General features: G+C 43.0%; 1 protein-coding gene across 1 annotated transcript; it reads left to right on the top strand.

Moving 5' to 3' along the window:
* The first annotated feature begins 393 nt into the window (after positions 1–393).
* Positions 394–3,717, top strand: LOC128330878 (olfactory receptor 11H6-like). Its single transcript, XM_053264241.1, has 2 exons — positions 394–437; positions 2,770–3,717. Exon 2 carries the CDS (start codon positions 2,770–2,772, stop codon positions 3,715–3,717), a length of 948 nt encoding a protein of 315 aa, XP_053120216.1. The 5' UTR covers positions 394–437.
* Positions 3,718–12,567: the final 8,850 nt, after the last annotated feature.

A 12,567-nucleotide genomic window follows, 5' to 3' on the forward strand; every position in this document is an offset into this window, starting at 1 on the left:
GGACAGGATGTACTTGGTGCAGAACAGGGTGGATGATCAGCGTATTTTGAATGGGGCACAACACCAAGCCATCACAGAACCTTCTCCCTAATGCATGGCATCCGTTTGGTTTCTCAAAGTGGTCTGTTGGTCACAAACACCAAACCCAGGAAAACAACCATTCCCTATGAAAACTGCCAGTATTTCACCACTGCAGGGAGATGCAACCTGTCTCCAGACAGATACTGTTTTGGTGGATCAGTGTATTGTTCTTGAGGGACACGTTCCCAAGCGCCACTAAAATGTAAGACAAAAAGCATTCTAGATTGGTTCTGCATTACAGGTTCTTTCCTTTTCTTCACACAGCACACTCAGACCACACTTGAGCAACACCAGAAGCACAAGATTCAAAAATAAGCAGTTCACCATTTCTCCCAAATTCCAGTGCAGAGCTTGTGGTGAGATGAATCAAGTGTATACTGGATGAATCAACAGTTTGATTGCTGCTGAAGAAGAGAATAAAGAACTGCATGACAAAGGCAAAAGGGGTGAGAATCACAGTGTGGTAGATTTGAATAAGGGCCATTTTTAAAATTATTGGACTTCCTCTAAAGGAAGCTTTGACAGCGTCTGTCCTTCTCAGGCAGCATTTAAACAGGCGTTTAAGATGCATTTATTCATCCAGGCTCGTAATTAGACTTCTAGAATCTGTCATTGTTTTTCAATGGTTTTAATGTTTTAATCTGTGTTGTTTAATTGTAAACCGCCCAGAGATGTGCGGTTTGGGTGGTATATAAATATGCTAAATAGATAAATAAAAATGTTGATAAACCCTTATAAATAACTGTCTAATCAGGGGAGTGAGGGGAGACGTTGTGGGAGAAGACAAGGAAGAAAGGATCATGGGAGGTGTATCTGTGATTCTCAGCTGCATCATACATTTTAACTTAACAAACTAACAGTCAAAGACTCAGATCAACTGCTTTGCTCCACTTAGATCCCACAAACAAAGTCCGGTCAATGACAGTCCCCTATTTTGCCCCAGACCACAAATCCCCTATGTGCAAAGGGTCATTTAACTTGTTTATTAAAGGGAAATGACCCAATAACAATTGTGATGGAGGGAAGGAGCACAAACCCTAGCTGATTAGTCCTCCCCTTGTTTGGCTTTGTTGTCCTTTACTCAAGGCTTCTTAAAAGCTACCCTATGAGCAGTAAAAGAAATAAAATGGTTAATGGTTTTAACTTAATGCATATGAAAGTGTTTGAATCTCCCTTGGTGGGATTGTCTATCTGAAGCAGAGATAGCATCATGTCTTCCTCTCCTCTAAGGCTGGAAAAGATTACAGTAGTTGAATTCTCACTGGGCATTTAGGACACGGTTGAGAGAAAATCAGAAAGTTCTCAGCAAAGTACTCCATTTACTCTTTTGCGCCTTCACCCCTCTCAGCCTCCTGATAAAGGCTGTACTGCAATTCCATTACTAGCTGAGATTCCTTTGACTAGCAGCATACCTGTTGCCCAGTCTTAAATCCAGACTGGGGTTGCACAGCTTGAACTATGAGCTAGGAATCTCTATTTCAGCTCTCACTTTAGCCATTTATTCAGTGGGTAACTCTAGACAAGCTCCTCTCTCTCAGTTTGACCACCATTTGTAGTATGGGGTTGATAATATCACTGTGTCCTAAGAATTGCTTAGGTGATGTGACATGAAATACGGTACTTTGATTACTGGGGGGAAACACTATTTTAACTGATAAAATGTATATTCAGCTAAAAGCAAGAAGACCCAATCAATCTGTATATATAATTAAATCTACATTATGTAAAGTGTTTTCAAGGGAAAATATTCTATTCCGTGAAACCTTGGAGGACGGGGCTTCTTTGAAGTTGTTCTCATGACCAGCCTAAACCAACCTGGGGCAGCAGGTTGTGAGAAGCAGTGGGATCCCCACAGATCCTGATGCTTCCCACCCGCCTCATGTGAGAGCACGAAGTGCGCTCCCACCACCAAGCCTTGGATCATCTGTGGGGAAGGTAAGCTCTTTGGAACCTTCCCCGCCCTGCCCACCCCCCCACCCCCACTCTTGGTGATTGTGAGAACTGCCCCTTCATCTTCAGCAAGTCCATGTACATTTTAGCTCTCTGTGACAAGGCTTTCCCTAGCTCTGTTAGATCTCATAACGCATGCTTCTGAATGGGAGAGTGTTTCTGTGCTTTCTGGGAAAATAATTTTTCTGGGGTTATTTTGGTAATATGAGGGAGTTCTGGAACCTACCTGCAAAAGTAGCACGTTTCTATCTTTTATGGTGTGTTCTGAGGCTTTCTTGTTAGGCAGTCAGTGAGGCCAAAGCAGCTTTATATTAGATTTGGAGATTTATTTCATATGTGATTTGTTTTTCTATTTATTTTTATTATTTATTTTTAAACAATAAATTGGGGATTCATAATTTAACTTGGTAACATTTAAGGGCACAGTAGCAAGAATGCAGAAAGAATTTACAGGCCAGAGGCAATATTCATAAATATCTTCATATCCCTTTTTTGGATATGGTCATGTTTCCATGGCCCCAGATCTGTCTGTTTTAATGGCAACTGTTGGTGTACAACTTGTTTAGGATAGCTGATATATAATCAAAAATGCGGGGTTCTAGGCAATTGTCAAATGCAATCTGAAATACCTTCCTCCCCTTCATAAGTAACATGCCTAGTTTTATTATTCAAAAGAAATAGGTACATAAATGACATTTCCTTGTGATATGTATTAATAGTTTTGTTTCTTTATTCCAGATGGAGACAACCAATGAGACTGGAGTTAAGGAATTCATCTTACTAGGCTTTGGAGGTGGGCAGCAGAAGCGGTTCCTACTCCTCATCTTTCTCACAGTTCTCTACATATTCACTTTGGCTGAGAACATTGCTGTTATCACCCTGGTGAATCTAGATACCCACTTGGCCCAACTACCCATGTATATCTTGCTGAGCAACTTCTCCTGGCTGGAGATCTGTTATGCGACCGCCACAGTGCCCCGTATGCTCTTTGACCTGACAGCCTCTCACAGGACTATCTCCTTCCATGCCTGCTTCCTCCAGTTTTACATCTTCTTCTCTCTAGGGAGTACTGAATGCTGCTTTCTCTCAGCCATGGCCTTCGATCGCTACTTAGCCATCTGCCAACCACTGCGCTACCCACAAATGATGTCCCGAGATTCTTGCTATGTCCTGGTGGCTATTTGTTGGGCCCTTGGCTTCCTCTGTAACATTGTCCCAGTGACTTTGTTCTCTAAGTTGTCCTTCTGTGGACCAAACATCATTGATAATTTGTTATGCGATCCTGAGCCAATTCTGTCCCTAGCCTGCCCTCCTCTAGGAAACACTCCTCTCATTGCTCAGATTATCAGGGATGTTGGAGTTTTATTCAATGTCTTGTTTGTTGTGCTATCCTACAGTGTTGTGATTATCAACCTGATGAAATCATCTAGCCAAGGCAGTTGGGTGAAAGCCTTCTCCACCATATCTTTTCACCTGGCAGTGGTCACATTATTCTACAGCTCAGTAGCAGCAATGTATTTAATTCCAGGTGGAGAAAATCAGTCAGAGGTCAATAAGGCAGTCACACTCTTCTACACGGCCATCACACCCTTTCTCAACCCCCTGATCTACTGTCTAAGGAACGATCAAGTGAAGGAGGCCTTGAACAGATTGCTGAAGAAGAAGGGGAGATGGCTGGAGCGATAAGAATCCATGTGAAATGTGGGGAGGAAAGAAGGTAACCATGTGAAAATACTCAACCACACACCTAAAGTGAAAAAACTCAACTTGCATCCCAGAAACATGGGCAGATGATAGCAGCCTAGATTCCATTGGCAATATAGAGGTATGGCCTTCGTTTATCACAACAGTATCTCCATTTCCAGGTGCCCATTCAAACAGTTATCCCGTTCTGAGTGCCTATACCTCCAAGTAGAAGCCCAGGATAGAAAAGGAATTATGTTGATGTGCCATTCCCCCTGTTTCCCAACTTGTCTCCATGCTTGAATTCTTGGAGGTGGTTTCAAGAATGGCATTGAAGACATCAGGCCTTTTGATCTTGGGATACTTCGACCTCAAACTATTTGTCCTATTGTGTTTTTATAGTTTGTTTATATACTTGTTGTTGGTTGGTTGGTTGGTTTGCTAAGTGCTGTGCTGTGGTCTGTCCTTCAAGTGGATAAGAAGGGCCCTTTATACTCCTAAACAGAAAGGAGTCAGTTTCTGACTAGTAGCTATGTGTATCCACCAGTCTTTGTTTCACCCATGATCTGGGTCTGGTAAGGGGCATCCTTTTAATCCACTAACAAGAATGAAATGGATGTGGTTGGGTGGAAGGAGTCTTGGGGGAGATACCATGAGATGAATCCTCACGCTATAAACAAACCAAGGGTTTTCTGAACATGTGATAAAGTATTCTTTAGTTACTTGAGAGTGTTACAAAGTAAGCTAAAGGAAAGCACACAGCACATCAAGCTAACCCTGGGGTTATTAATTGGGTTGTGCATTTTGTTTTTGTTTTGTTTTGTTTTGTTTTGTTTTTGGCCCAAATCCGAAACACCCCTATTTTGTTCTTTGTTCAAAATCAGCCAATCCGAAAGACCCCAATTTTGTTCTTTGTTCAAAATTGCAAAATCTGAATCTGAAACTTTTTGGATTTTAAAAAATATCCCTGGGGCAAAACTAGTGGGTGGGGTTGGTAGTGCCCAATGGGTGGAAGCTACCACCCAAATTTCAAAGGAATTGGGTAAAGGGCTGATTTTTTGTGAATTTATGAAGTTTAAGATTTTTCCCATTGGGAATAATGGAGGTTTCAGCAAAAGTATAGCTTCACATCGGGGGAACGGGGGTGGCACAGAGTAGAGTAGGGTGGCTGGTAGTGCCCAGTGGGGGCAAGGAAGCTGCCAGAATTATTTCAAAGGAATTGGGCAGAGGGCTGATTTTTAGAGATTTAATGGAGTTTACGTGTCTTTAAGGTTCTTCCCCATAGGGAATGATGGAGGTTTCAGCAACCCCATAACTGCACTTGTGGGTGGCCCAGAGCGAGTGGTGGTGTAGACCGAATAGGGTACCAACCACCCCCATGGGTGGCTAACCCATGGGGTACTGGGTTCTGTTGTTTCTGAGGTGTTTTGAGTGTAGATTCTCTGGTAGCATATGAGAGTGGATTCATGGTTTGTAATTGAAAATCTCATACGCTACCAGAGAATCAACACTCAGAACACCTCAGAAACAACAGAACCCAGCAGCCCATGGGTTAGCAACCCATGGGGGTGGTTGGCATCCTATGTGCACTACACCACCACTTGCTCTGGGCCACCCAGTGCCCCCCAGGTGGAGTTATGGGTCTGCTGAAACCTCCATTATTCCCTATGGGGGGGAAATCTTAAAAATGTGTAATCCTCAAAAATTCCTAAGGAATCAGCCCTTTGCCCTATTTAGAATCTGGGTGCACCACCCCTTGGGGCACTGCCACCCAACCCACTGTTTTGCCCCTGAAGCCCCCATAAACAAGTTGAAAGAGTGAAGAGAATGATGAACAACAGCAACACTTAATTTTTTGGCACAGTTATTTGAGAATTTTGCAGCGGGTGTGAGCCTGTCCCTGTGGCACTATCACAGTGGCACAACCCATTTGTGGGTTCAAGCACTCTTTCAATAAAAATGCTCCCTCCCCATGGAACAGTGACCACAGGTCACTTGAGATAGCAAGATAGACCAATGACCTGCCTTGGTACTACGGAACAGCTTCAAATGTTCATTTAACTGGAGTGAGCTGTAGCCCAAATAAATCAGCCCATTGTTGAGATTTATCATCACTGCATTTAATAAAGTGCAAAACCATACATCATGGTTACAAGAAAGAGAAACACAACTAAGATTCCTGGGGATGTCAAAAGATTGACAGGGGTATCCCCCCCTCCTTTTGTCTCTTGTAGTCCCATGTGGATGACCTGTCCCTGCAGTGACAAAAGTTGTGAACCACTGGCTTAGATATCATGTCCCACCAAATTACATTGTGGCCTAAATTACATTAGACTGCTCAACTTGGGCAACAAAACTTAGACACCACTATAACTCATAAAAATCAGGGGTGGGGGAACCCAAAATAGCTCTTCAAAAGACCCCTGAACAAGTCAAGAGATTCTTTCTAAACCTTTGGAAAGAAAAACCTGTGTAATTGCAGAACTTTCCTACCCAGCTTCTGGAAAAGCTTCTCCACGCAACTTATACCATGGCTTTTAGCAAGAGCTTTGGAATTGCATTGAGCTCCCAAAGATATTTGGGTATTTCTGTCTCAAAATGCTGTCTTCCAAATCCCTTTGCAAGGTCAGTTTGCATTTCAATCACACTGAATACAACACATACTTAACTAAACCATTCATGCCCAACAAGGAAGTTCTGCCAGCTTTTTGCATATGTTATCTTCTGCTAATCACTCAGTGCCTCAGCTGGAATCACTGAGTCAGAGAAGTCAATTTCAATTGCAACGCTTTTCTGAAGAACAAAGCGTTCAGGTCCAAAACAGAGTCATTTTGATTTGGAAACAAAAATCTGTTTTTTAAACCTCCGGAATTGCCATTTCCGGGCACAAAATGTTTTGTACCCGAATCAAAATGTACAAACCTAGTTATTATCCATTATTTATAATGTAACTCAGAGTCTCTTTCCTTCAGTAGCGATTCTAACTAAAGACTAACAATAACGTAGCAGGTCTCAATGCTCAAACATCTAGAAAGAAAGAAAATTCTCCTCAGAGCTAACTGCCAAAAGCAACTCAGAAAAATAACTGTCCATAAGCAACTGTTTTCCCACCATCACCTCAGCATTCTATTTGGAGGAGGGAACTCTTCTTTTGATTGGCAGCCCTTGGAACCACTCTTCTAGCTCTGTCGAATCCCTTTTGTTACAGCCACTTTGAGTCACCTTTGTCAAAACAAAAAAGGCCCCCAAAAAAGGGCAGCATATACATCTTTTAAAGTAAAACAAATACAACATAGAATAAAACAAATGTATTTACATCTGAACAACAAGAGCACCCTCCCCTCCACTAAGGCAGGGGTTCTTAACCTGGGATCATGGATGCCCTGAGGGGTTCATGAGGAATGTCCAGGTGGCCCATGGAAAATCTTGGCTGCTCTGAATTTAATTTGCTTCCTGTTGAGCCAGAATAAAGTTCTGGAAAATAGCTATCCTGAGTACCATACACACACACACACACACACCACTATTTGTTTTACTGAATTCTTGTGAAAATATATAAATAGCAGGTGGGGTGGTGGTGTCCATGGATAAAACCTGAGGATCTGGGTGGCAGGGGATAGGTACAAAAAGGTTACGAAACCCTGTACTAAGGTGTTCTGCACAGCCCATTTAAGATGCCCCAAAATTAATCAGGGCAAAGGGTCAGGAAGGAACAAAACAGTTGCTTAGCAACCATATTCTATTCACTTTGAGAAGGGGAATAAAAAGCACATGTGATGTCCAGGAAGATTCCCTTGGAGTCATTATTATGGAATAAATAAATAAAGTGACTTCCCTCCTCTCTTATGTTAGTTCCAATTGTGTACTTTTGTGCGTTCTGTAAAATGTAATGATAATATGTAAGCAAATATGTAAACATCATTCATTTTTCACCTACTTTCCTCATGGAAAGTAGTGTTCTGAGACTGTCTTACTGTCACTCATGTGCCAATTGTGCAATAAGCAAGGCATATTGTTTTCGTTCAGCATTTATTTGCTGACCACTTGAGGGCTACCACTTGTAGCCCTTTAAGAAAGAAAAAGATTGGAGCAAGGCTTCCTCTGCTGCATTAGTCTGCCATTTCAAAAACATTTTTCTGCATTTATTTATTTATTTTGCTTTGATGAACATGACCTGCTTTTGTTCAGCACTAAATCACATCTTACCTGTTAGCTTACATTCAAAGAAGTAAGGCTATGCTATACTTGCTGCAGAAAGATTCTCCCCCACACATCCTCCAGACACACATGTGCCATCTGTAACCACCCTAATACCTTGAAATGGGAGCAAAGAGCACAATGGAAATAAAGGGTGAGTTGCTCCCACTGGGAGAAGAAGAAAGCCAGCTAACCATTCATGGAAATGAAATGGGCACACAGGGGAGGGAGGGGAAAACAGGGAAGCCGATGACTTGGGTCTGTATCTCCTTGGGTCTTCAGGAAACAGGGGTTCTATAATCAAGTCCTTTGACAAGTATCATGCCAGAAAGAAAGGCTGCATCCAGGCTTTCTCACTGATATTCTAGTTTTTCTCAGTGCAAAGCAGTTTTTCTTAGGGTCATGTGGCTGAACATGATCTCTCTCAGGAGGCATTTTGGTAGGACAGGGTGACCACCCTTTTTTGAGCAGGATGTTCTCCTTTCCCATCTCCAAGACAGGCCCTGAATCCATTCTGTAAATCAAAACTATCAGTTTTTAGCAAACACTGGGCTCAGAAAAATAACGATGACCTGTGGAATTTGCCTGTGCTCCAGTACAGCAGAAGGAGGCAACCTGTCTCCAAACTGAGCTACTGCTTTGTCCTTGAGGGACACATACCCAAGGGCCATCAAATATTGATTTCCCTGGAACAGGGGACAACCTTCACAGGAGGCTTTTTCCCTTACATGCTAGTTTTTTCAGTGCAAAGTTTTTCTTACAGCCATGTGGCTCTACATTATCTCTCCCAGAAGCAGTTTCTGCAGGACAAGGTAACCCCCATTTTTTTCAGTGAGGCGTTCTGCTCACCTGTCTCCAAAACACCTTAGAACCGCCTCTGTAATACATTGCTTCCATTCAGTTGATCAAAATGATAAATATTTTGTAAACACTGAGTTCAGGAAAATGACAGTTACCTGTGGGAATTGCCTGTGTTTTGCTACTGAAAAGGGAAACAATCTGTCTCCAAAGACCTATTGTTTTGGTGGATGCTTTTATTATTCTTGAGGAACACATCCCCAAGGGCCATTGATTACTTAACACCAACCTTGTGTTGGTCCACAGATATACCCATTATTTCTTCTCACCACATCACCTAAGAATACTACAGCCAGCACTGTTTTGCGTGCAAGAAGAAACAGGCAAATACTTCCCTACTCCCACCAAATTGTGCTGCAGCAAATGTGGTGAGACTTCTACTAGATGGACTTAGTGCTTTGAATTCTACTGAGGTATGGACATAGGAACCATGACTGAGGCAAAATAGTTTGGAATGAGAACCCTGGAGGGGTGGATTTGAATGAGTATCAACTTCAAAATACAAAGAATTGGTTTTGTCCCCGTGGAGATGTCGATAGACCATTCAAAAATTCTGTCCAGAGAGAGATGTGCTAGAGGATGGACCAGTGCCCATGATACTCAGCTGTATCCCTAATTTTAACTAACAGTTAAGCCATTGATTTTGATCAGCTGCTAACAAGCAGAAGGTTGCCAGTTCAAATCTCTGCTGGTACTATATCAGGCAGCAGTGATATAGGAAGGTGCCGAAAGGCATCATCTCATACTGCATAGGAGGAGGCAAAGGTAAACCCCTCCAGTATTCTACCAAAGGAAACCACAGGGCTCTGTGGGCACCAGGAGTTGAAATCGACTTGATGGCACACTTTACTTTTACTTTACTTTCCTCTATTAAGACCCAACCTTATGAATTCAAAGTTCTTCCAGAAACAACTTGTCCAGCTTGTTCAAATCATCAGATTGTCTCTTCATAGCATGTCATTTCATTTCTTTAAAACAGAAAAGTGAATTACAATCACAATAAACGGCATTACAAGATTCTTTGTGGTCCCTGCTAGAAGGGATGTGCGAACCGGTTCGAATCCAAACTGGTTCAAAGCCAAACTGGGGCAGTTCGGCGGTTCGGATCCGAACCGAACCAGCCATCAGGTAGGGGTGCAGGTTTGGATAAGAACCGAACCGGGGGTGGTTTGATTCGGACTGGTTAGGACCAGTTTGGATCAGTTTGGACACCTGAAAATTGGTAGGATGGTAGCTGGAACCCAGGGGTACCTGTCACCCAAACCTCAAAGCAATCCGACACTCGTATGATTTTTTATAATTTTTTGAAAATTATTTTAATTTTTTTCTCATAGGATATAATGGGACTCGAACCAGGCCATTATTCTTTATTGTGGAGCACTCATGGGTGCCAACAACCATGCAAACCCTGAAGCAATCAGACACCCCTATGATTTTTTATGAATATTTGAAATATTTTTAATTATTTTTCTCATAGAGTATAATGGTGAATTAGAGTGGATTCATGGTGCATATTAGAGCATATTAGAGTGGATTCATGGTGTCTCATTGAAAATCTCATTTGCTATCACAGAATCCACACTCAATACCTCAGAAACAACAGAACCCTGTTGGCACCCTATGTGCACTACACCACCACTCGCTCTGGGCCACCCGAGCACCCCACAAGTGCACTTATGGGGCTGCTGAAAGATCCATTATAACTCATTATGAGGAAAAACCTTAAAGACGCGTAAACTTCAACAATTAACCAAAAATCAGCCCTCTGCCCAAATCCTTTGAAAAAATTCAGGTAGCTTCCTTGCTCCTACCTGGCACTACCACCAACCCCACACTTCTCTAGGCCACCCCTTTGCCCCCGACATGAAGCTATACATTTGCTGACACCTCCATGCTTCTTTATGGAGAAAAACCTTAAAGACGCGTAAACTTCAAAAATCACTTAAAAATCACCCCTTTGCCCAATTCCTTTCAAGTAATTCTGATAGCTTCCTTGCACACCCTAGGAACTACCAGCCACCACACTCCACTCTACGACACCCCTTTCCCCCCGACGTGAATCTATACATTTGCTGCAATCCTAATTATTCTCTATGAGGAATTCAAAAATACTTTAACAATTCACCAATAATCAGAGGAGTGTCCAATTGCCTTGGGATTTTTTGGGTGGTAGGCACCCCTGTCTGTCTATCACCCACCCCACTTTTGTGCCCCTTTTTGTGCTCCACAATAAGGGATATGGACTGGTTTGGGTCCCATTATACTCTATGAGAAAAATAATTAAAAATACTTCAAATATTCATTTAAAAAAAAACCATAGGGGTGTCTGATTGCTTCAGGGTTTGCATGGTTGTTGGCACCCATGGGTGCTCCACAATAAGGAATAATGGCCTGGTTCGAGTCCCATTATATCCTATGAGGAAAAAAATAAAAATAATTTTCAAAAATTCATAAAAAACCATACGAGTGTCCGATTGCTTTGGGGTTTGGGTGACAGGTACCCCTGGGAGCCAGCTACCATCCTACCAATTTTTGGGCATCCAAACCGGTCCTAACCAGTCCAAACTGGTTCAGATCCAAACCGAACCAGGGGGTGGTTTGAACAAAACCAAAACTGAACCACCCCCTCCTGGTTCGGACCCGGTTCAGATCCGAACTGAACCGGGCAAACTGGTTTGGTGCACATCCCTATCTGCTAGTCCCTCATATCCAGACAGAACTGAGTAAATAAATCTCAAAGTCTATTACTCAATTCATCTGTACCTGATGACCTCCTGTATGATGAAAACAAAACCTGTGACCTTAAGTTATTCGAGGAGGGCTGTTTTTATATTGTTTTGAAAATTCTTCTAAAATTCTGATTTGAAAGCCACCTTGAGGTCATGTACATGACCTCCAGCGGCCGCTGCTAAGGGCCTGCCTTTCCTGGCAGATGAGCAGTGACTGCCCTCCCCTTTGCCATGCTGCGTGCCCACATGAGTGGCAGTGCAGTGATGGCAGGGGCTGGGAGTGGGAAGGCTTCCCCCTCCTGCATCCCAGAGTGCCACGCAGCATGAGCCCCATGGCTGCTCTCATTAGAGAGCAGTCCCTCCTTCCTCCTGGCTCTCTGCTAGAAATGGTGGTGGGCCAGGGGGCAGCCTTTTAACTTGGCAGTGATCATATACACAATCACCTACTGAAGTTACATGAACCACAATTTTGCTTAACCTCGACTAAACACTAGGTTAAAAAGTTGGTATAGCAGGGGCAGAAGTGCCAGGACTGGGAGCAATCCCAGTGCTCCACATGAGCAGCCGAACCCAGGCTGGGCTGACCTAGCCTGTGTTGGGCTGCTTGTGTCAATAGCATAGGAACATAAGAACATAGGAAGCTGCCATATACTGAGTCAGACCATAAGTCCATCTAGCACAGTATCAGGGGCAGAGCCACCACTGGGCAAACAGGTTCAAAGAACCCAGGCCTCCACCAATCAGGGGCCACGAGTGCAGCCCCATACATGCCCCCTGCATCTGACTTATCTTGGAAAAGCCAGGGAGGGAACTTGGAACCTTCTGCTTTTCCCAGAGTGGCTCCATCCCCCAAGGGGGATATCTTATAGTGCTCACACTTCTAGTCTCCCCTTCATAAGCAACCAGGGCAAACCTTGCTTAGCTAAGGGGACGAGTCATGCTTGCTACCACAAGACCAGCTCTCCTTGAGTTGTATTATTATTATTATTATTATTATTATTATTATTATTATTATTATTATGTTTACATTTATATCCCGCTCTTCCTCCAAGGAGCCCAGAGCGGTGTA

This window comes from Hemicordylus capensis, chromosome 6 (genome assembly GCF_027244095.1).
Source record: "Hemicordylus capensis ecotype Gifberg chromosome 6, rHemCap1.1.pri, whole genome shotgun sequence".
NCBI lineage: Eukaryota > Metazoa > Chordata > Lepidosauria > Squamata > Cordylidae > Hemicordylus > Hemicordylus capensis.